Raw genomic sequence first — 24,135 nt, forward strand, 5'->3', positions numbered from 1 at the left:
TTAAAGACTAGGCATTTTCCAAATTGGTCGAATCCCTAAATACATATCATATGTAAGACAAGTCTATAACTTGGGCCGGATTCAATTATTCAAAGTTTAAACATATATCTAAGAAGAAAACAATTTCTCTACAAATTCTTTATTTTCATTTAAAAATCGGCAAGGATTTGGCAATCAAGTCAAATAAAAAATTATGTAATCAGAAAGGTAGGTCAACAAGCAGCCAGTCACTAAAAACGATTAAGGGGCTGTTTGTTTCACCATTTGTCATCTCCATTCAAATGATTTATTTGTATGATTTATTCAGATGATCCATTCAGATTTTTGTGATTATTTGTTTGTCCATCCACATATATCATCTAGATGAATCATCTAAATGGATTTTATGTTTGTTTCTTTATTTTCATTTCCATTCAAATGAGTTTAGTAAACAAATTACCAAAATATACTTGTGTCGATTTAATCATATGTTTGATATTAATTTTAACTATATCACATTTAATTATTTAGTTTAATATATTTACATTAGAATTATTTCAAAATTAACGAGTTTCCTTTTTGCGGTTTGGACGGGAAAAAAAAGATTTTTTGGTTTTAGCGGGAAAACACATTTTTTGGTTTGGGCAGGAAAACAAGATTTTTCGGTTATGGCGGGAAAAACGAGATTTTTCGGTTTTGGCGGGAAAATACAAATTTTAGGTTTTGGCGAGAAAACACATTTTTGCCGGTTTGGCGGAAAAAAACACATTTTGACAGGAAAATACGTTTTTTGCGGTTTTGGAAAGAAACACATTTTTTTGCGGTTTTGGCGAAAAACGCGTTTTTGCGGTTTTGGCGGGAAAACATGTTTTTGCGATTTTGGCGGGAAAATGAAACTTTTTGGTTTTGGTGGGAAAACGCATTTTTCGGTTTTTGGCGGGATAACGAGATTTTTCGGTTTTGGCGGAAAAAATGAGATTTTTCGGTTTTGGTGGAAAAACGCGTTTTTCAGTTTTGGCGGGAAAATGAGTTTTTTGGTTTTAGCTGGAAAACACGTTTTTCGATTTTAGCGGGAAAATTTTTTTGTTTTGTTTTGGCGGAAAAACACGTTTTTGCAATTTTGGCGGAAAAACGTATTTTTGTGTTTTGGCGGAAAAATGTGTTTTGGGGTGTTGGCGTGAAAACATGTTTTTGTGATTTTGGTATGAAAACACGTTTTTCGGTTTTTGCGAAAAAATACATTTTTGCAATTTTGGCGGGAAAATGCGTTTTTGGGATTTTGGCGTGAGAAAATAGTTTTTAGGTTTTTGCGGGAAACGTGTTTTTGTAGTTTTATCAGTTTTCGTATGTGACAGAAGTGATATTATGTTTAAGTTTATAATTTGTGAATTACATTAGGGGCATAATAGACATTATACCATTTTGAATGAACCATCTCCATTTAAGTGATCCAAATTGGTTCAGCTGAATATACTTTCAAATTAAGCCTAAATTTCTAAAAGTTATCCGGATGATCCATCTGAATGAGTTGCACTTTTAGTATCTAAACAAACAAAACTCTCATCTTCATTCAAATGACTCATCCAGATGGAGAAGATGGAGAAACAAACGGGCCGTAAGATTCTTTCACAGAAGTCTCGGTTAATTGTTAATCACAACTCAATTTCGCCAAAATGGTGTTGCAAAAGTTGGTCATCCAGATCAAGCTACCTCCTTATTTTCATCTTATTCTACGGTCATCACTTCCTTATTTATTTTAGTTGCTCTCAAAACACTCCAACACAAACCACTAAACTCAGCAACCGATAACGAACTCTTTAAGAGATTCTCAGAAAACCACAAAGAAAATATGAAAAATGGAATGTGTTTACTGCTGCTTACAGTTTCAGTGGCAGTGATCTGGTCCACAATGACGGTTTCTGCTCAATCTGACTGCACAAATGTTCTTATAAGCATGGCGCCGTACTGTCTAGGCTACATCACTGGGAACTCTTCTACTCCTTCTCAGCAATGTTGCAATCAGTTGGCTAATGTTGTTAGGCCATCTCCTGAGTGTTTGTAGGTTGTCAAAGGTGGAAGTTCACAGGTTGGGATAAATGTTAACCAAACACAAGCTCTTGCGTTGCCTAAAGCTTGTAATGTTCAAACTCCTCTTGCTAGTCGCTGAAATGCTAAGAATAGACTCTGTTTTGGGGGAATCACTTTCTACTAGATTCATATTGTCGCTGTCTTTTTGTCTCTAACGCATTATGAGTTCATTATTTTCATGTGGTCCTTCAGATAATTCGCCTGCAGGATCATAAAACACTTCAGGTAAAGGGCCAAGTTGCATATAAAATAAATAAATAAATAAATAACCAGTTTTGATAATCTTTATGGAACCTAATCATATATATTTTCGACACTATCGATGAATACAACATGGAAATGGATCAAAAGAAGGTCCAAGAGCAGGGTCGTCGTCTGATAGGAGTTCTATCAAGTTCTCATTCCTTCTTCTCGCCATTCTTTCCGCAGCTTCCTACATTATCTACTCAAAAAATACTAACCTTTTCTTCAGAAACCACAAAGCTTTTGTCCTCTTAGGCATATTCTTTACTAGTCTCTGTTGAATATGAAATAATAACCCGTGTGCAAGCACCACCAGTTTTATGGTTTAAAGGCATTTGGTTTAAGGAGGCAACCCCTAAATTTTCTTTCCTGACTTGGTTAGCTGCTCATGATAGATTAGCCACAGGAGACAGACTGCTCAGGTGGAATCCTCAAGCAGTTTCAACATGCTGGCTCTGCAACTCTGCTACAGAGTCGAGGGACCACTTATTCTTTGAATACTCATTCTCTGGGGAAGTTTGGCGTGGTACAGTTCGTGGTCTGATCAGTACTACTCTGCCGGTACGATGGTCTGTTCTGCTTCAGAGATTGGTTACTGCTCTGCAAGATAGAACTGCAACTTTTCTCTTTCGATATTGCTTTCAAGCCACAGCCTACGCCCTATGGCATGAAAGAAACACGCGACGAGTGGGAGAGGCTCCTCATTCCCCTGCTAGACTCATCATTTTTTTGGACAAGCTCATTAGAAATAGAATCTCCTCTTTGAGAAGGAGAAGGGGCAATATACATGAGAAGGCTATGGAGATGTGGTTTGGAAGTAGATGATCTTTATACCTTCAAAAAATTTCCATATAGGCTTTTCTTTTTCAACTTATAAATAGCATTAGGTTGTATAAAGGTTTTTTGAAGTGAATAAAATTTAAAATTCTTTCAAAAAAAAAAAAAGAATATGAAATAATATATTGTGGTGTTGTGTAATGTATTTTGTGCTTTATCAATCCCTACTTTCTGAGTGATATTGACAAAGAGTGTGTTGTATCTGCTGGCTTTAGGCAATAAACATTACTTTCTAGCAGGGCCGGGCCTGAATACAAGCTAATAAAGCATGTGCTTCAGGCCCGGACAAGTATTATAATTTATAGGGCCAATTATTACGACCGCAGTTCTATTGGTTTGAATCTTATGATGTGATCTCAAGGTAGTGCGTTCGAGCCATGATGAAGCAATTTTCAAACTTTTTTCTATTTTCCGAAAATAAAGGGCCAAAAATATATTTTTTTGCTTCAGGGCCAATTTTTTTCAGGCACGGCCCTGCTTTCTAGGACATAAATTGACATAAATAACACTAGACAAACATAAATCAATTGGGTTTAGATCCGGAAGCAGACCGGTGAAACGCCTGATGTTTGGGACCTAGGGGATTGCGGGGTTTGGAGTAGAACCTCCTCGTCATTTACAAACGGCTTTATCTCTTGAATGTAATACATAGCAAGCAACACATGTATTTTAGGTTATCAAATCTCATAGTAACACAAACTTAACTTTTGAACTTTTGGGCCGGTTCTAGAGATTTGTAAGGCTCATCCTATACTAGACGAACAGAACGAATAAGGCGTATGTAAGGCCACCCTTCTACTTTCCCCCTGACACTAGAAATTGTAGCCATGATATTCGATAAGAACGACTTGCCGGCAAATATAGAATAAGCCTATAGACGGCAGTTTCATCTGCTTTGTTCCTGACCATCTAAGCCAATTTTATCCTTTGGAATTCCGGAAGAGAAGGCAAGATTTCACGCTTTGTTTCAAACATATACACACACCAGGACAATACTATCAAGTTTTGCAAAAATGAATTCTGATACAAAACTTACCCTGAAGATTACAAAATCTCCCATCAAATATTAAATAACATAAAAATATTCACTGCTGATGATTTGATGAACTTCAATGCTATCAAAACTATACTAAAAGCAGAATATCAGGCTCTATGGAGGTGTCCACGTCGGATGGTAAATTCCACCAGTCATATTGCACCAAACGGCCACGTCATGCACGAGTTTATTACGGTTTGGGTACGTATTCTCGGCCCGTTTTTTGTTGTGCTTTTTTGTTTATTATAATGGTTTGGGCTTTTCTGAATTAGGCCCGGGTGAGTTCCGCGTTGTATGTGTATCCCTAACAGCGTCGTCACATACCTTTCGACTTCTATCTCTGCCGTTTCTCACCTCTCCAAATCCGTTTCCACGAGTAAATTCGCCACCATATTTTCTAATCAAACCTCATCAAGCATTCCTTTAACTCATTTAATGGATTCTTTTCGTCTTCTTCTCTATTTGCCTATTTATAAATCTCTTCTCTGATCTCATGCCTCCATTAGCGTTATCAAAATTCTCTCAAATACTCATCCCGATGAAGCCTACCCGTAACTCTTCGTCCTCCACCGAACGTCCGTCCAGCAAGAAGACCGTCGTCTCTGCTGCGTCCGCTGAGCCAAACGGAAAGTCTGCGATCCGTAACTCTCCGTCCTTCACCGAGCCCGCGTCTAGCGAGAAGATCGTCGTCTCCTCTGTGTCTGCTAAGCGAAACGGGAAGTCTATTGCTTCCTCTGCGACTGTGATGAAACCTAGCGCGCATGCGTCTGTTGCAACCGCCAACCCGATGAACCCTGTAGCTTCCAGCGGTCTCTCATCCGCTCATGGTGAACAAGTGATGTTGTTCAGGGATGTTTCACTGGGGCCACACGAAGCCGAGATGAGGTTCCGATTGATTCACCTCTGGGAGGCTCGAAATCCAAATACCAAAGTTCTCATTGGTCAAAAGATGCTCCTTATCGACGAAGAGGTTTGTTTAGGGTTTTAAAGTTTCTTTTTTTGGATTTGCACGACTGAGATAATGTTTTAAATAATTGATGATTTGGATTTATCGACAGGGAACTGTTATTCAGGGTTTTGTTCCGGCTGGTCGTGTAGGAACATTTGAACTCTCAGCTGGTTCCATCTATAAGTTGACCAACTTTTTCGGATCCAGAAGCAAATATCAGTATCGGGTTGCTGATCATAGCGCCACCGTCTCATTCTCTTGGAATTCTTCTTTGTCGGTTCTTGAGAATCCTCCGGTTTTCTTTCCAGTAGATCGGTTCAGGTTCCACAGCTACGATGAGTTTAGGGCCAACTGTGACTCCAAGGGTGATCTCTATGGTAAGCCATGTTGAACTTATAGATACGTTTGTTAGAATATGAGAGTATAATTATATACGGGTTTGTTATATAAATATAGTATAAGTTTGATGTATACGGTTTATTATTTTGTTATATCAGACTTTGTTGGCCATATGAAGCTGGTGAGTGGGCAAACTATCACTGACCACATTGTTCTTGACGAAGCTGATATATCAGAGAAGCGGCATCTGTGTGTTCATGTTCAGTCACTTGAGTATGTTTCTCCAGTTCTTAGCCTCTTTCGTTTTGTGTTATTATTAACACATGATTTCGTCTTCTGTAGCGGACCAGTGTTGAAGCTCTATCTATGGGACCAAGCTGCATCCGAGTTCTGCCAGAAATTCAAATCTTATGGAGGGACTCCAAGCGTTCTTCTGGTCACCACAGTGAACCCTAAGCATCTTGGAGGTTAGCATTCCACTTTATAACATCATGTTCCTATTCAGAGCTTATAGAAATTATTTAAAACTACTTAAGTAAACTTTTATTGTTAGGTGAGCAGTCACATGCTATATTACGGTTAATCACATTCACTCATATGTTATTAACAGGAACCCTTGCTATCACTTCTATGTCTTCATCTCGAGTGTTCATGGATTCCGACGTGCAGCCTACCAAGGACTATCTCGAATGGTATGTATTTGTGTATGCAGTTATTAGCATTCGTCTGTTGATGTCACATCTCATGCAGCTTATTATCTAACATACTTATGGCTTATTTACATCAGGTTGAGTTCTAATGCAGAAATTGCCAATAGGATTGCTGCTGAGGTTGTCACTAAGCCTGAGGCAGTGACTCTTGAGGAGCTATTCGCCTACATCAAGCAAGAAACTTCAAAGGTACAATATTTTTTATGTTTTTACATTCGTTTGCATATGTTTGGGAACTAACGAGGTTTATTTTAATTTCCGCGATGAAGGTCGCTTGGTTTGAATGCACTGCGACTATAGATGATGTTGTCCGTGGTTCTCCTTGGTATTACATTTCTTGCGGTGGATGTAATAGCAAGGCTTTCAAAGGTCCTACCTCTCTGATTTGCAACAATAAGAAGTGTGTAAAGAATGAGGTCACAGGCGTTCCTCAGTAAGTGTTGTGATCATAGTTTGATATATGTTTTATCAGCGCTGGTAGCTAATCTTGATTTCTCATAGGTACCTCACAAAGATATCAGTTTATGATAAGAGTGAGCAAGCAGCTTTTGTTATTCTTGGCGATGCTGGGAAGGAGTTGAGTGGAAAACATGCTGCAGAATTGGTTGCTACTTATTATGAGGTAATTTCCTACCTGATTATACATCGTATGCATAATTCTGTTACTGCTGACCATCACCTATTCTTGGATTCCGAGAGGAAGTAGTAGTTGATCTAACGTACATATTGCTTGGTTATTAGTCTAATGAAGGAGTTGGAGCTGATCATTGTGTGCCGATCCCGCAAGCTTTACTTGACACGATAGGGCAGACTCGCAAATTCATCGTCAAAGTCTCGGATCACAATTTGTCAGGCAAGATTCAGACCATAACTGTTACCAAGATTCTCCCACTAGCAACTACTGTTCCAGCAACATCCGAGGAACCTGGTGCTTCCAGTGGTCTAGGAAACTCTGCGGGTGATAGGGCTAGAAAAGCAGCTGAGATGCTCGAGTCAAGTGAGGCCAAGCGGTGCAAGAGTGGCTGATATAGCTTCAAGCTCTCCTCCTACGCAGTAATTGTTTTTGCTGCAGTTTGAGTTCTGTTTTATGCTTTCTGAATGACTTTGCTTTTTTCATTTCAAGTTTCAGACTTTTTTCTTTTATGTTTAAGTTGCTTGAATACAATTTTCAATTTATGGTTTTTACGATCCCTTAAGTCAATTTACTTATCCTATTATGAACTTTCAATAGTAACAGGATTAGGAGCATAAGCTTCTAAAGAAATTGAAGTACTTCTTACATATTTGAAAAAAAATTAAACATTTTTTATTAAAAATTGTTAAAAATTTTACAATATATATTTTATTTTAAAAAATAATTAACTCAAACTTTTTCAGTCCTATATGGTAAAATTTAATGATATAATCGAAAAATTGAATAAATACTTTTAAAGGAATATTGATCCTATGAAAATGTGTAAATATATTTTTCATAACTTTTAACAAATTACTAGGGTCGGATCCGCCCTACGGGCGGGTAAGCAAATGAACAAATTAATACAAATATATTTTAAATTTTAATAGAATTTTTAGTTTATTTTAATTATAGTTTTCACTATTTTTACTGCAAATTTTACTACTTTTTTAGAAATTATATATTTGTCACTATATCAAAACAATTTATAAAAATATAAATATTTTACTTTGTTCACAATATTTTCTTTTCTTGAATTTAATAGATTTGTAATATATTTCTTCTTAATTTATAATTTAAGCTTTTCGAAAAAGAAAAGCCAATTTATTATTTTTTCAAGAAAATGCAAGTAGCATAAAAATATGATATTAATTGTTACTGTTTAATATTTATAAATAACATGTTAGGTTATATATTTATGTATTATTATATTTGAGAAAAATATATTGAAGTTTGGTTTTTTATGTTTCTTCAAACTCACATCAACAAAAATTTGAAAATAATGAATTCCGTAATTGTTTCCTTTTTTGACCACCAAAATTTAGGCTAAACCTTAAAAAATAATAGAAAACCATAACTATTTGATGTATTATTTGCTATAAAGATTGTTTATGAAGCATATGATGTTTTGTTAATATATATGGTTCAATGTTGACCAAGTCATAACAAACTGAATTTTACTGTAAATTGTATAAATTTACACTAATTTATTAAATTCAGTGTGATTTTTTTGGGGGGAGGCTTGTAATTGTGTTTTGTGGATAGCTGTAGATTCAAAATTACTCTTACTAACAGTTGACGTCTTTCTTGTCCCCGGCGCATTCCGCCGTTTGAGAAGATAATCGATCTTGCTTTACTCGGACGTAACTGATGTGTTATTTTCTGGCGAGTTTCAGGTTTCCATGATGCATGTTAGCAGTGTTATAATATGAACAAACATAGCATGCATTAGTTTATGAATGCTTTTTGGGTGGAAGCGGAACAAAGTAGATCCAGATGCATCAAACAAATAATATACTATTCAAATGTTAGATCCATGTGGACGCTTAACTTTGACATCGAGTTAATGGAGTGTAATATGTAATGAGAACAACAAATATACGACAAAATTAAGGCCAAGTGATAGTTCATGCGTCATTATACCAAAAAATAAGGAATAGGCAAGAAACGAAAATAAATTTTAACTTGAGAATGCAGAGTATAGTTGAAATTTGAAATACACATAAAAATATAAAAACCAGAACATGGTTTTCACTGAGAAGTTGTTGTAGTTATTGGTAATGTGAAAATTGAAAAAGCCTGTAATGCAACATAAAAGTGAGAGTGTCCACTGGACTGTCTAGTCTTTGCGTGTCTTCATGGCAGAACTCCTCTCCTATTAATCTATTTCTTCCTCTCCAGTGTTACTGGCCTAAACAGGGGTCTCAACTGAATCATAAACAGTAGCTCTTTCTCCATCAGCCATGGCAGCAGCAGTGCAACCTCTTATGGTCCTTCATTACTCTCACAAACCCTAACATTCCAAAATTATGCTTGTTGCTTCAATAAGCTTATCAACCATATACGACATCTTGGCCGGATTCTTGCCGAGTATATAATCAACTTGTTGCTTCGATAAGCTTATCAAGGTGTCGGGGACAATGTTAACGGAGTTTCTTCAGTTGAACGTGTGTTGTGTGGCTTTCATGTACTTGGCGTAGGTTGTGAGCAAGAATGTTATGGCCATTACGTGTTGAAGGTTGCTCTGAGGTAAGTTGTAGTTGTACATCAAGCCTCCTGTTGGTTCTAGTTGTTAATTACGTTTCAGAATGTTAGAATGCTTCGTATTCAAGATTTAGATCTGCTTACCTGGAGTGTAACTGGTAGACGAAGAGGGAGTATTTGGGAGGATCTTGCATATGAAGCTCTCAGCTTCTTGCTTGTATTGATCAAAGGTGTTGTCATTGTTAACTAATGCTTGCTGCCAAAAAGTGAAATATTATTGTTGTAAATTGGTGACATGCTAAGCAACAAAAGTGTATTGGGTTCAAACCACCTTTGGTACGGAATATTATTAGGAATTAACAAAAAGATGAGTTTGGACTTATGAGAGATTGGAACTTCCACAATTAAAAAAAAAACTTTCTTTTAGCAGAGAGACACACCTGTGAAAGAAGAACATAAGCGCCAGCATATTTGTTGTCCCAGTTGAAGATGTCAGGATGATCTCCACCTCCTAGAGATTGTATGAAGTTTTTGTAATTCGAGTCATCGGTTGCTTTCAGCAGCCAGGCCGCACCCCACATTAGCTCGTCCTGTGTCATCATAATTTTTTACATTTTGATACATATGTAGCAGTAAAAGTTTTTTTAGTTGCAATAATAAAGAGATGGGACATATGAAAAGCCGACCTTGTAACCAGAGTACGAGCAGTAAGCTTCCCGCCAAGTATATCCCATGTTGTCTTAATCTTAACCAGAGAAAGCGGACGTTTTCCGCCATACCTCTTGATCCTTATATGTAAATATTTTGTCTTCAGTATGAACTATGAAGAACTGCGCTTGATATGCCTGCACTATGAAAGAAGAGAGGTCTACTCCTAATTTGATCTCCACATGTTTCCTTCCTTTGAGAGACTCTGTTTCATGAGAGGTCTACTCTGCGCTTGAGATGTCTGTGCTTGTTAAGTACCACCTTGCCTTCTCATTCCTTACATGTATAATATTGTAAAATCAGGGTCCTCGTCATTGGTCCATGCTTTTAAGATTTTGCAGAACCTCAAAACCTTATGTCTAAGAAGATCAGTACCCAGGAGATGGTGTCCATGGAAGGTTTCCCCAGCAGATCAGTCATAAGATCCATCTGGTGAACCACATTATTTCCAGGGAAAGTGGATTTCTCACTAATACTCCGGAAAAGATGCAGCATATACTCCATATATTAATGGCGGGTGTATACTAAAAATCCAAATCCACCAAAATTAGCTGGCAGTAATACAAAAATTGAAAGAAAGGCTTATATAGAGAAGCAACTTGGAACGGAAACATCCACAAAGTAGTGGAGCGGTATACTATCTTATAGCAACATACAGTAAATTTAATAGATAATAAGGTTTGAGAATATACAAACTGACTTTAGGAGAAGAGAAAGACTCTTAGAGAGACATCTTGTGCACCATACCCTTCAAAAGATTGATGTGGGGCTATCACTAAATGAAACCCCTTCCTAATCCAAAATCACAAATCTACATTTTTACAGTTTTCATTTGCCAGTTTGTTCTTTGGCTTCAGATCTCTGTGATAGACATTAGCTGCAAGTGCAACAACTGAGGTACATAAATTATTAAACAGAATAAAATCTCCAGAAATCTCGATGGGACCAAAATTCAAAAAGCCAAAACTAAGTGAGATATTAGGAAACGTCATGATGCCAGTATACTACATCAGTGGGTTAAGTAGCTGAGTAAATGTTAAGGTTTAATTGACAATTTGACATACGCTATAATCTGTGGAAGTCAGTGATCTCTAGACAGATATTATATACACATAAAGTGATTGAATGATGAAAAAGGTAAAGTCAGAGACCAAAAGAAATTGAAATACCAATGTGGATGTACTTGAGTGCCGTGATAATTGATATATGAAGAATTGAGGATGCTCTCTTGTCAAATAATCATTGATAGATGAGAAAGCAACTTCTGACTACACTTGAGAGCAGCTCGGTGTGTTGAAACCTATTATAGAAGACATCAAGATCACCAAACATTACATTTGGTACCATAAATCAGAATATTCTCAAATATATAACCAAGTCCGAAAACGTAAAAGTGCAGATGTTTGATTGGTTAGATTTTGAGCGAGAACCTAATCTTTAAAGATAAACTTAGTTCTTCTTCTCCTTTGTGCTTCCTCTCTGTCTCAATAGCTCCCTCACAAAACACTCCTATTCTTCCTGTCTGTCTATGGTATGTGGAAGCTTAGTTGGCAAACAAAAGAACTAAGGATTGAATAGAACATTTATTGGAAAGTTACCGTGAGAAGACGAACACGGCAAAAATCAACATGAAATTGTTGCTCCGAAGAGATTTCTCTACTTCCAGGCCCCATTTTTTAACACGAAATCAAACAACTCTTGGATCTGTTCACTCTGTTTCGTTTCAATCAATGGGAAAGGATCAAGACGTTTAGAAACGCAAAAGACGGGAAGATGAAAGGAAAACCACAATTGTAAAGCAAAAATATCGATTGCTGACATGGCATTAGTTATACATCTGATTGGTTGATTTTTTCAGCCCACGTGGATAGCTTAGCTATTGAGGATATGCAACTTTTAGTATAGTATAGATTTTGAAAAAACCAAAAAATTCAAAAAGAAAAATACAGCTACATGTTAGACAGTTTTCTCTTAGTCCGTCTGAAACCGATAAGGATTTAAAATTAGTATTACATAAACACATTTCCTATTCCTGAAGCTCAGCAGAAGCCAAAAAATAAGGCTAAAACATAAGGCTAAAACAAAAAAAACATTATATGGGAGTTCGAACCCTGCATGAGTGCATATAAGAGGGCTACAATTCCAGTAGAGCGAAGACACATTATTAAAGTTTAGGATAATAACATTACATAATATTCGATACGTGATGAGTAGTTTTATAAGAAATCATTGTGAGTTACCATATCTGCGAAAACCCTACATCACACAAGTAAGGTAGAGCAGTTACCATATTCTGCTAGAAGTACCTCTTCTCCTTCTCGCAAGACTGAACACGCAACCAGATCTCATCTTCTCTTTGAAGTGTAAGTTTTCTAACTCACCAATATCTCTCCATAACAATATTTATAGTCTAAAACGTTTTACTTTTATTGAATGCATACTAAGGATTGCACCTTCAACATAATGGGAAAACCACCTACACCTAGCAATGTGGAGACCGGAGGTAAGACAAATAACTATAAACTGTTTGCTGGGGATTTTTCATATTTAGTCTGATTTGAGTACTCAGCCTAATGATTTTGCCTATGTTTAAGAACAAATCGCGTGCACATCATCTTAGAACACAGCAGACTAAAACAACTGTGTGGTATTATTATTTAGACACTAGAATTGTCGCAGTTCATACATACAAATTAGCAAACAGATCTTTTTCTAAATTTACAAAGAAATATAACAATAGACTTTTTATATGCTTATACGTACTTTATATTTATAGGACATCGTAGTCAAAAAAATATTTGATTATTAGTTATATATATAATTATATATATGGAATACACTACTTTATATATTTTGTTTTTAATATAATAATTAAAATATAAAATAAATTATATTATATATATGTGTGTTTTAGAACAATTTTATTTATGCAATCATTATTTTAAAAATTGTATATATTGGTTAATTATTCTAAAAATTCTACATTCTTGAAATATTTTTGTGTCACTAAATTAAAATATCTAATATAATAGTTTGACAATATTTTTAATTTAACATATTATATTTGAGTTTTGTGTTTCTCTTTTCAGTACCAAAATAAGACGTATAAATGATACAACCAATAAATTTTTATTTATTTTGCTATCTACAAAAACTAAATATGATAATTTCCAAAAGAACTAAGATATACTATATAACTAGGTTAAGACCCGCGCCTTGCGCGGAATGAACATTATATATATATATATATATATATATATTATTTTATATATTATATGTTTATAACATATTATGAAATAATAAATATATATTAAATAATTAAAAAGTCATTATATACTACTTATATAATTAAATTGGTGCGAACATATAAATAAATTTTATAAATCGAAAAAATATTTTTTCTATTTGATATGATATATAATTAAATTTAAATGATAGTAACATATATATGGTATAATTTTAATATTAATATTTGTTAGATGATGCTTTTTGCTAATATTTTTTTTATCATTTTTATCTGTTATAGCAAAAAGTCTAACTTAGTGATAACAAAATTTTCACAGTGGAATTAATGGTTTAAGTAATTTATAATATTTTTAAAAATTAAGTTGTCAATATATTTTCAAATTTTTTATCAAAAAAATGTTCAAAGTAAATTTCAAAATTAAGATATTTATGTATTTTTATATGGCATATAGTTTAATTTAAAATAATACATATATTTATATATCTTTTATTTTTGATACTTATTAAATGAGACTTTCAACTTATATTATTTTTTAATTATTTGTATCATATCGTTACAAAAGTTTTAAATCATAGATCACAAAATTTGAATGTGAAACTTTGAATAGTTTTAGTAATTTATACTCTTTTATAAAAATTCAAAATATAATATATAAATAATCTTTTTAATTTTTATTATATAGTTACTATGATTGTTTAATTTATTTTAATAGCTTAAAATTAAACAAATATAATTATAATACACACTTATTTTTATCAAATCTTTATTATTCAAAATCATTAATTGTCATATATACTTTAGCCACATTAGGCAATTTCGAAATCTTATTTAAGGAAATAATGAAGCACATTAATAATGTATTTATTGTGGTTTAATAAAAAGCTTATTATATATTTAGATGGACCAACCTATTTCTCTAAGGATTCTAAGAATCATTCTAGTGATGACACGTGGCTACAAAAAAATGTTGCAATGCTTCTCAAATAATATATAGGGGATTCCAATATTTTTCTATATGCAGAAACATCGTCCGGGATAACTCATAAGAGAAAACGAGGACGTCCACCCGGTTCCCGTACAAAATCAAGAGGTGTGTTTTTATTGTCGAATATAAGCTATACCTAATTACTAATGTTGTTTTGGATATTACTCTAACTATGAATATTTCAGCTCTTGCAATAAACGAGCCGCCAACATTCAAACCAAAATATCATGACTGTAAGTTTGTATATATATTATAATAACATACTTTGATCGATACTTATTTACACAGCTAAATGGGTTTCAAAATCAGGTGGCTGTCATAAGTGTGACTCTTATGGTACGAAATATTACTCCAACATCTATTTTCTACGTAATACTCTTTTATACCTAATTATTTTTAAATATATTAGTTAAGCAAAAAAATGCACGTAACATGAGAAGGGCCATCTTACTATCAAAACGAGCTTCAACCACATCTCAAGGTATGCTTCATAAGAATCATAACTACCCAAATTCATTTGGTATAATAAATTTTTTATTCCATTAATCTTTGTTTACACATAAAAACAGATGCTCCAACGCAACCATATGGCGTGCGCCACGGTAGAAACAAGAAAAAAGGTACATACAGTGTAACCTATTCAAATTAGAAGCGTTAAGATTATACCAAAATTATAATTTTTTATTAATTTACAAATATAATAATTTATCGATATATTGATTGAACCAAGACTTAATTTTGAGACTGTTAAACTATATTATTACTATGGATCTTCATGTACCATATGCAGTTAAAAAATTTAAAATATTTTTTAACAGATAAATATAAATTATATTTTAAAATTAAATTTTATTAATATTGTAAATTTTCTTTTTCATATCAATCTTTTAATAGAAATTTGATTAAATTAAACATAAAATTATATTTAGGAAAATGCATATATATATTTGAAATTATTATCTTAGATAAATTATTGTATCTATTTATTTTAATCAAATGTTTAAAATAAATTTGTAAAAGTAGCATAATTACCAAAAATTAGAATTAAACAATATTTATAAAATTTGTAGATATATAAGAAAATAATGATTTTTAATAATTACCAAAAATTAGAATTAAACAATATTTATAAAATTTGTAGATATATAAGAAAATAATGATTTTTAATTAAATTTTTATAATTTTCTAAAAAAATTGTATACACTTCCAAAAATATAAATTGACATTAAATGTAATATATGAGATATTACCTTATATTAAAAAGTTTACCAAACTACCATTTAATGCAATTGTCTATGTCGTATTAAAGTATTAGACATGTCATCAATTTCAGTAGTCATATCATATTTGTTTTGCGAATATAGTCTAGGGGTATTTAGATTTTTAGTGTATATTAACTTATAGAGTATTCGTTCAAAAAGATTACACTATACTATTTAAAATACAGTGATATGCAAAAAACAAAATCTAAAACAAAAAATAATATACTCCACAAATACCTAAAATATAAAACACCCTTTGGGTTAACAATTCCAAACACATTTTACTACAGATAAAGGTTCAACTTCGCAAACTGATGAAAACCCAATCGTAGCATGCGGAAAATGTGGTGCATTAATGTGGCTTTCGGAAAGCACTGGTACAGACTTTAAGACAGGAGAACCAACGTTCACAATTTGTTGTAACCATGGCCAGATCAGACTTCCGCCGATCAATCAACCCCCAGCGCTGTTACAGGAACTTCTACAAACTAGATGGTTTCGAGATACTATCAGAGTCTATAATTCTGTATTGGCTTTTACATCCGTTGGAATGAAGATGGACCATAGTGTGGTAAATGCGCCAGGCCCTTACACTATACGGATTCAGGGTCAAACCCATCATAGAATTGGCTCGCTCATACCACAACAAGGCCATCTCCCAGAATTTCTACAGCTTTATATATTTGATACGCGCAATGAAGTCAGAAATCGGCTGAATGCGATGGGGCAAACCTCAGCAGAAGGTAATCTCGATGAGGCAACCTTGCAATGCCTCATCGAGATGATTGACGAGAATAACTGTTTGGCTAAGGTTTTTCGACGGGCACGTGACTATTACGAAAGCGTCGGCAAAGAGTTTAGGATTAAGTTGCTACCAGATAAAGGAAAAGGGAGAGAATACGATCTTCCGGTTGCAGACGAGGTCGCAGGCCTTATTGTAGGGGATATGTTGTCAACAATTGATATCATGCATATTTCCATTGTTTTATCCATCCATCCATATGCATTTTGATCATATAGATTAGGATTTAGTCATGTTTAGGTTGCATTTTGCATACATGAGTCCTTATCAGGTATTGGAGTATCACATGGAGTTCTTGGAGACGTTTGGGTGCATTTGGAGCTCAAAAGAAGTGTTTAAAGTGATCAGCGGACGAGCAACCCACCGGAGCGACCTAACCGCAGCGACACGATGAAGTCGCTGTGCCTTACCTCTCGGAGCGACCTAACCGGAGCGACGTCCTGAAGTCGCTGTGCCTTACCTCTCGGAGCGACCACGTTGGAGCGACGTCCTGAAGTCGCTCGCTCTTCTGACGAAACAGAGCTCAAAACTGAAGCCGGAGCGACCTCTCGCAGCGACACCCTGAGGTCGCTCCCGAAGCCCAGAGCGACGTGCTGGAGCGACTTGCCGAGGTCGCTGCGCGTCGCCTATATGCTCGAATTCATGTTTTCTCAAGGGCCTTTTTGTCATTTTATTATGCACGCTTTTTATTCTGAAAACCTATGTTTTAATACTCTGTAAGCCACCAAGAGGGGATTATCTTTGTTCTTAGAAAACCACCAAAAACCTTTGGAAAGTGATCTCTTTGAATCAATTGATCAATTTTGTTATTGAAATTCTGTGTTCCTTTTATTTCCTGTATTTCTCTACATGATTAATCTGAAATCCAACATGGGTTTAAGAGGGATCATGGAGATTAGTGAGTAATCACCTTTTGAATTCATGGGTTAGGGAGATTAAGGGTGATTAGGTTAGAACTAGGATGTTTTAGTGTAGATCATTCATATTTCCTTGCTAGTAGAGTGAACATAAAGCATCTTCTGAGTTGGCCACTCAATTGTTGATCCTTAGGCATTTCTCACCCGAAAGGTGTTCGATGAAATGCCCGAGACAACTCTCCTAGGCTTTTAGCATGCTCTGCCAAAGACATTTGTTGTTAGAGATGCTAAGATAGCTAATAGACTTGTTAGTAATGATTGCTTTCATATATTCAACCAAAGACATTTGATGTTTGAATTGTGTTTAGTAAATGAACATTCATCTAGACATAGAGTTTGTTTAGGATTGCGTCTAAGCTTAAGGTTAATAGATTGATTGATCGTTTGCCATCTTTAGTTCGAAACTTGATCACCCGAGGTCTAATCCCTATATCCATGAGTTCTCTTTTCCAATAGTTAAGAAAGTATCATTTAGTTATTCCTTTTAATTAGTCATAGTTTAAAAACCCATCTAAATCATTGGTTGCACTTAGATTAAGTGATTACTTGCATTCTCGGTGCTTTGATATCTCTCAGAACTGGTTCGACAATCTTTATACTACAACATTTGTCTTAGGAGCCTTGAAAACTCCTAACATCAAATTGGCGCCGTTGCCAAATTCTGAGTAGATTTAAACATTGAGATTTAGTCAATTGCTTGAGACTAAGTCATTTTTATTTTCTTTTGTTACTGACTCTTCTTCACCTCCCTTTAATCTACAGGTGTATGAACTTGAGGAGCAGGGGTCCATCAAACCTAGTTCCAAGAGCAGCAGACATCAGGGCTTTAGAGAGAGAGTGTGCTAGAAAGAGAAGAGAAGAAGAACATCAGGCTCAATTGCAGAGACTGAACACTGACATGGGAGACGTTCATCAAGAAGATGCAGGCGTCAATGGCGCTAACAACAATGGCCCACCTAACCAACAGCGAGCAGCTCGACCCATTGGCACTTACGACCGTCCAAACATTCATGGTCATAGATTGGGAATCCGAGCACCCGCTGTGGCAGCCAACAACTTTGAGATCAAGTCAGGACTCCTCAACGTGATCGAGAACAACAAGTATCATGGCTTGGCTCTAGAGGATCCATTTGATCACTTGGACAGGTTCGACAGCTATTGTGGGTTGTCAAAAACCAATGGTGTGTCCGAAGATGCCTTAAAGCTCAAGCTATTCCCTTTCTCTTTGGGAGATAAGGCACGTCAGTGGGAGAAGTCTCTACCCAGCGACTCCATTACCACTTGGGATGACTGCAAGAAAGCATTCTTGGAGAAGTTCTTCTCTACTTCAAGAACTGCTAAGCTGAGAAACGAGATCTCCAGCTTTCAACAGAAGGGCTTGGAAGGTTTCAGTGAAGCCTGGGAGAGATTCAAGGGCTATCAAGCTCAATGCCCACACCATGGTTTCTCTAAGGAGAGCTTGCTGAGCACATTCTACCGTGGTGCTCTCCCTAAGTACAGAGCCAGACTGGATACAGCTAGTAATGGGTTCTTCTTGGGGAGAACTGAGGAGGATGCAGAGGAGCTGGTTGACAACATGGTTAAGAGTGATGCAGTCTACAGTGGAGACCACGACAGAAGCAGTAGAACTGAGGATAAGCAAACGAGGAAGGAGTTGAAAGCTCTACAGGATAAGATAGACATCCTCCTTGCTGATAAAGCTACCCAAGAGCAGCTGCACTTTGTCGGCAACCCAAGCCAAGAGACACCAGCTATTGTCCATGAAGTTGAGGGTTTGGAAGGTCAGGAAGAGCTGTGTTTCATCAACAACAATGGTAGCTGGTACAAGAAAGAACCCAACTTTCAGTACAACAACTACCAACAGAAGTCCTATTCCAACAACCAGCAGAGTGGTTATCAGCCTCGGAACAATCAGCAAGGCAGCTATCAACCTCAGCAGAACCCTCCTCCTGGTTTCAACAACAAGGGCAACCATTCTTCCCAACAACAATCTAATCCCTCTACCTCCACTCCTCAAGTCAGCAGCACTGATGCTCTACTGAAACAAATCCTGGAGTCTCAAACAAGAAGTGAGAAGCATGTTGGCTATGAGTTGAAGAATCTTCACTCAAAGATTGATGGGAGCTACAATGAGCTCAACAACAAGTTCAGAGCTTTGGAGAACCAGTTTGCTGCCATGAACACTCAACAAAATCGCCAACAAGGTTCTCTACCTGGAAAATCTGAGCAAAACCCCAAGGAAACCATGAAAGCTATCACTCTCAGGAGTGGTAAGGAGTTACCTCAGAGAACTCTCACCAAGGATGCTGAGAAACAAAGTGAGGGGGTTGCCATCACCATAGATGATGAAGTGGTGATTGTTGATGAGAAGATCAATGACGAGATCTTGGAAAAGATAGTGGAAGCAAAAGGAAAAGGAAAGGTTGGAGAAGAGAAGAAAACAGTTAAAGATGGTGAAGTCGTCACTCCTGCAAGTGAAAACTCTTTTGTTCCTCCTGCTTATGAACCCAAGCTTCCATTCCCAGGTCGATTCAAGAGGCAGCTGCTAGAGAAGTACAAAGCTTTGTTTGACAAGCAAATGAGTGAAGTCCAAGTCACAATGCCCATTATAGATGCTTTCATGCTGATCCCTCAATACAGCAAGTTCCTCAAAGATGCTGTAGCTGCAAAGAAGAAAGAGATGGAGGGCATGGTGATTCTCACTCATGAGTGCAGTGCTATCATTCAGAGGCTGGTCATTCCAAAGAAGCTAGAAGATCCTGGATGCTTCACATTACCTTGCGCTCTTGGGCCTATGGTATTTGATAGATGTCTCTGCGATTTGGGAGCTAGTGTCAGCTTGATGCCCCTATCTGTTGCTAAGAAGCTGGGTTTCACTCAGTACAAGAAGTGTAGACTTTCTCTGGTATTGGCTGATCGTTCAGTGAAGTACCCTGTGGGTATCTTAGAGGACCTCCCAGTGATGGTTGGAAATTATGAGATCCCTACAGACTTTGTGGTGCTTGAAATGGGTGAAGAAGCTCAAGATCCTTTAATCCTTGGAAGACCTTTCTTAGCCACAGCAGGAGCTATTGTTAATGTTAAAGAAGGCAAGATTGATCTCCATCTGGGTAAAGGGCACGTTCTGCATTTCGACATCAAGGAAGTAATGAGGAGGCCAACAGTTCAAGGACAAGTGTTCTACATCGAAGAGATGGATGCCCTTGCTGATGAACTCCTTGAAGAGTTGTCACTAGAGGACCCTCTACAGCATGCTTTAACTGTAGAGAAGGAGACTGAGGTGATTGAGAACCTGGAGAGTACTGCCTATGGGATGATGCTGGATTCACACCAGGCGTTTTTCAGTAAGGACCAGTACGAGGAGCTTCCACAGATGGTTCACCAACAAGTCTCAGTCACTCAACAAGAGGACAACCAGCAGGATGACTGGAGTGAACTTAAGGCACCTAAAGTGGAGCTTAAACCTCTTCCCCATGGTGTAAGGTATGCATTCCTTGGTCCTAATGAAACTTACCCTGTCATTGTGAGTAGTGAACTTACTGAAAATGAGCTATCTGAACTTTTGAAAACACTTAAAAGATTTAGAAAGGCAATAGGTTACTCACTAGATGACATCAAGGGGATATCACCCTCTTTGTGCATGCATAGGATACATCTTGAGGATGAATCAATGACTTCTATCGAGCATCAAAGAAGGTTAAATCCTAACCTGAAGGATGTTGTAAAGAAAGAGATTCTTAAACTCCTAGATGCTGGTGTTATTTACCCTATCTCAGATTCTAAATGGGTATCACCTGTGCATGTTGTACCAAAGAAAGGTGGTATCACTGTGATCAAGAATGACAAGGATGAATTGATACCAACAAGAACCATCACAGGTCATAGAATGTGCATTGATTACCGAAAACTAAACTCTGCATCTAGAAAGGATCATTTTCCACTACCATTTATTGATCAGATGCTTGAGAGACTTGCAAATCACCCATTCTATTGTTTCCTTGATGGGTACTCAGGATTTTTCCAAATCCCCATACATCCCAATGATCAAGAGAAAACGACATTCACATGTCCCTATGGTACCTTTGCATATCGAAGAATGCCATTTGGACTATGTAATGCTCCAGCCACCTTTCAAAGGTGCATGATGTCAATTTTCTCTGATCTGATTGAGGATGTTGTGGAGGTATTCATGGATGATTTCTCTGTCTACGGATCTTCGTTTTCTGCTTGTTTGTCAAATTTGTGCAGGGTCCTACAGAGATGTGAAGACACCAACCTTGTGCTGAATTGGGAGAAGTGTCACTTCATGGTCAAGGAAGGGATTGTGCTAGGACACAAGATTTCAGAGAAGGGGATTGAGGTGGATAAAGCCAAAATCGATGTTATGGTTGGTCTGCCTCCACCAAAGACAGTGAAAGACATCCGGAGTTTTCTTGGTCATGCTGGATTCTACAGGAGGTTCATCAAGGATTTCTCCATGATCACTAGACCTTTGACCAGGCTTCTGTGCAAGGAAGCTACCTTCAGTTTTGATGTAGAATGTCTACAAGCTTTCAAGAAGCTGAAAGGTGAACTCGTTAGTGCCCCAATTGTCCAGCCACCTGATTGGGATCTCCCTTTTGAGATCATGTGTGACGCCAGTGACTATGCTGTGGGAGCTGTTCTGGGGCAGAAGAAAGATGGCAAAACCCATGTGATCTATTATGCCAGCCAAACCCTCAATGATGCCCAGATGAAGTATGCCACAACAGAGAAGGAGATGCTGGCAATTGTTTTTGCCTTTGAGAAGTTCAGGAGCTACTTGGTTGGGTCTAAAGTCATTGTCTACACAGATCATGCCGCCTTGAGACACCTTTTGGCCAAGAAGGATGCAAAACCCAGGCTTTTGAGGTGGATCCTTTTGCTCCAAGAGTTTGATATGGAGATCAAGGACAAACCTGGAGTTGAGAATGGAGTAGCTGATCATTTGTCCAGGTTGAGGGTAGAGTCTGGTATCCCTATTGACGAAGGACTTCCTGAGAGCAGATCATGGCTATCGAAGCAGTGATAGCAGTTTGTGAGACTGGTAGGAAGCTGGAAGAAGTCAAAGCAACAGAGGAGAAAGAACCTTGGTATGCTGATTTGGTGAACTACCTAGCCACAGGAAGAGAACCTTTGAATCTTGTAGGGTATGCCAAGAAGAAGTTCTACAAGGATGTGAAAAGATATTACTGGGACGAACCCTACCTCTACATTCTCTGCAAAGATCAGCTTTATAGGAGAGTGGTTGCAAATGAGGAGATTGATGGGATCCTTGCACAGTGTCATGGATCATCCTATGGAGGTCACTTTGCCACCTTCAAGACAGTTGCAAAAGTATTACAAGCTGGATTCTGGTGGCCACACATGTTCAAGGATACACAAGACTTTGTTTCGAAGTGTGATTCTTGCCAAAGAAGAGGAAACATCACCAAGAGGAATGAGATGCCTCAAAATCCAATCCTTGAAGTTGAAGTGTTTGATGTCTGGGGTATTGACTTCATGGGACCATTTCCATCATCTTTTGGCAACAAATATATCCTTGTGGCTGTTGATTATGTCTCCAAATGGGTGGAAGCCATTGCAAGCCCCACCAATGATGCTAGAGTTGTAATCAAGATGTTCAAGAGCATCATCTTCCCAAGGTTTGGAGTTCCAAGAGTTGTAATCAGTGATGGAGGTTCCCACTTCATTAACAAACTGCTTGAGGGACTTCTCAAGAAGAACGGTGTGAAGCACAAGGTGGCAACTCCTTATCATCCCCAAACAAGTGGCCAAGTTGAGATTTCTAACAGGGAGATCAAATCTATCCTGGAGAAGATTGTGGGGATTACAAGGAAGGATTGGTCTAATAAGCTTGACGATGCACTTTGGGCTTATAGGACAGCGTACAAGACACCACTGGGTACCACACCTTTCAACCTAGTGTATGGGAAAGCTTGCCATTTGCCAGTGGAGCTTGAGTACAAGGCACTATGGGCAATAAAGTTGCTGAACTTTGACATCAAGAGTGCCAAGGAGAAAAGGCTCTTTCAGCTACATGAGCTTGATGAGATAAGATTGGATGCTTTCGAGAACTCAAGAATCTACAAGGAGAAGACTAAGGCTTTCCATGACAAGAACATCCTGAAGAGAGAGTTTAAAGAAGGAGACCAAGTTCTTCTCTACAACTCTAGGCTGAAGTTGTTTCCAGGAAAGCTTAAGTCAAGGTGGTCCGGTCCTTTCAAGGTCAAGGAGGTTAGACCATATGGAGCAATAGTTTTGTGGAGCACTGATGGAAGAGACTTCACAGTCAATGGACAAAGGGTTAAGCTCTACATGGCTACTGCACCAGAGGAAGATGGGGTTTCAACTCCACTGTCTGATCCTACCCCGGCCTAATCTAAAAGGAGGCAAAGTCAAGCTCGGGACTTAAAACAAGCTCACTTGGGAGGAAGTCCCATGCGTATCCTTGTACATATTGCATTGGTATTTCCATTTTTCATCTTATTGCATTAAAAAAAAAAAAGAGAGAGAAGTTGTGTGCAGGTGCTTGATCGGTTCATTTTGAGCAGGAGTCGTGCGTGGGAGCGAGGTCTCACAGCGACACCTCAAGGTCGCTCCAGCTGGGAGCGAGATTTCGAGAGCGACACTCCATGGTCGCTCGCGTTTTCGTCGTCGGATCAAGAAAAAATCGCCTCAGAGCGAGGCCGAAGGGTCGCTCCAGCTGGGAGCGACATTATGGGAGCGACACCTCGGAGTCGCTCGCGTTTTCGACGAAACGGAGCTCAAAAACTGACCCAGAGCGACGTCCTAGAGCGACACCTTGAAGTCGCTCCAGCCCAGAGCGAGGTTTCTAGAGCGACACTTCAAGGTCGC

General features: G+C 37.3%; 3 protein-coding genes and 1 non-coding gene across 14 annotated transcripts; 2 read left to right on the forward strand and 2 right to left on the reverse strand.

The window, feature by feature from the left end:
• Positions 1 to 3,501: 3,501 nt before the first annotated feature.
• Positions 3,502 to 7,467, forward strand: LOC103833491. Of its 2 annotated transcripts, XM_009109574.3 has the most exons (9): positions 3,502 to 5,153; positions 5,242 to 5,509; positions 5,630 to 5,744; positions 5,814 to 5,938; positions 6,082 to 6,163; positions 6,259 to 6,370; positions 6,451 to 6,614; positions 6,683 to 6,803; positions 6,923 to 7,467. In XM_009109574.3, exons 1-9 carry the CDS (start codon positions 4,677 to 4,679, stop codon positions 7,205 to 7,207), a joined length of 1,749 nt encoding a protein of 582 aa, XP_009107822.2. In that variant the 5' UTR covers positions 3,502 to 4,676; the 3' UTR covers positions 7,208 to 7,467. The 2 variants fall into 2 exon arrangements, with proteins under 2 accessions (XP_009107822.2, XP_033132832.1); XM_033276941.1 differs by having other exon boundaries at positions 5,630 to 5,938.
• A 1,507-nt stretch (positions 7,468 to 8,974) lies between these two features.
• LOC103833474 (endoglucanase 9) lies at positions 8,975 to 12,372 on the reverse strand. 8 transcript variants are annotated; one of them, XM_033276948.1, is made up of 8 exons: positions 11,645 to 12,372; positions 11,477 to 11,572; positions 11,216 to 11,346; positions 10,422 to 10,570; positions 10,025 to 10,322; positions 9,779 to 9,928; positions 9,483 to 9,594; positions 8,975 to 9,410 (listed from the first exon to the last, which is right to left on the reverse strand). In XM_033276948.1, the coding sequence occupies exons 5-8, from the start codon at positions 10,070 to 10,072 to the stop codon at positions 9,292 to 9,294; spliced, it is 429 nt and encodes a 142-aa protein (XP_033132839.1). In that variant the 5' UTR covers positions 10,073 to 10,322; positions 10,422 to 10,570; positions 11,216 to 11,346; positions 11,477 to 11,572; positions 11,645 to 12,372; the 3' UTR covers positions 8,975 to 9,291. The 8 variants fall into 8 exon arrangements, with proteins under 8 accessions (XP_033132839.1, XP_033132836.1, XP_033132838.1 ...); XM_033276945.1 differs by adding an exon at positions 10,747 to 10,923 and having other exon boundaries at positions 10,025 to 10,570; XM_033276947.1 differs by adding an exon at positions 10,747 to 10,938 and having other exon boundaries at positions 10,025 to 10,570.
• Positions 12,373 to 14,132: 1,760 nt separating this feature from the next.
• On the forward strand, positions 14,133 to 16,607 carry LOC117127549. 3 transcript variants are annotated; one of them, XM_033278158.1, is made up of 6 exons: positions 14,133 to 14,383; positions 14,464 to 14,511; positions 14,588 to 14,614; positions 14,688 to 14,759; positions 14,848 to 14,898; positions 15,831 to 16,607. In XM_033278158.1, the coding sequence occupies exons 4-6, from the start codon at positions 14,711 to 14,713 to the stop codon at positions 16,550 to 16,552; spliced, it is 822 nt and encodes a 273-aa protein (XP_033134049.1). In that variant the 5' UTR covers positions 14,133 to 14,383; positions 14,464 to 14,511; positions 14,588 to 14,614; positions 14,688 to 14,710; the 3' UTR covers positions 16,553 to 16,607. The 3 variants fall into 3 exon arrangements, with proteins under 3 accessions (XP_033134049.1, XP_033134048.1, XP_033134050.1); XM_033278157.1 differs by having other exon boundaries at positions 14,133 to 14,511; XM_033278159.1 differs by having other exon boundaries at positions 14,464 to 14,759.
• A 1,991-nt stretch (positions 16,608 to 18,598) lies between these two features.
• On the reverse strand, positions 18,599 to 18,705 carry LOC117127640. Its single transcript, XR_004450660.1, has one exon. It is a non-coding gene; the product is annotated as a small nucleolar RNA R71 (small nucleolar RNA).
• Between the last annotated feature and the right edge of the window lie 5,430 nt (positions 18,706 to 24,135).

Source organism: Brassica rapa, chromosome A08 (assembly GCF_000309985.2).
Source record: "Brassica rapa cultivar Chiifu-401-42 chromosome A08, CAAS_Brap_v3.01, whole genome shotgun sequence".
NCBI lineage: Eukaryota > Viridiplantae > Streptophyta > Magnoliopsida > Brassicales > Brassicaceae > Brassica > Brassica rapa.

Coding starts and splice junctions, on each gene's coding strand:
- LOC103833491 (XM_033276941.1), top strand. CDS start 4,677: ATGCCTCCATTAGCGTTATCAAAATTCTCTCAAATACTCATCCCGATG. Junction 6,164..6,258: donor ACCAAGGACTATCTCGAATG/GTATGTATTTGT, acceptor TATTTACATCAG/GTTGAGTTCTAATGCAGAAA. Junction 6,804..6,922: donor TGGTTGCTACTTATTATGAG/GTAATTTCCTAC, acceptor CTTGGTTATTAG/TCTAATGAAGGAGTTGGAGC.
- LOC103833474 (XM_033276944.1), bottom strand. CDS start 10,072: ATGGGATATACTTGGCGGGAAGCTTACTGCTCGTACTCTGGTTACAAG. Junction 9,595..9,778: donor CTTATGTTCTTCTTTCACAG/GTGTGTCTCTCT, acceptor ACTTTTTGGCAG/CAAGCATTAGTTAACAATGA. Junction 9,411..9,482: donor GTCTACCAGTTACACTCCAG/GTAAGCAGATCT, acceptor TAGAACCAACAG/GAGGCTTGATGTACAACTAC.
- LOC117127549 (XM_033278157.1), top strand. CDS start 14,451: ATGAATATTTCAGCTCTTGCAATAAACGAGCCGCCAACATTCAAACCA. Junction 14,760..14,847: donor AGCTTCAACCACATCTCAAG/GTATGCTTCATA, acceptor ACATAAAAACAG/ATGCTCCAACGCAACCATAT. Junction 14,899..15,830: donor CGGTAGAAACAAGAAAAAAG/GTACATACAGTG, acceptor ATTTTACTACAG/ATAAAGGTTCAACTTCGCAA.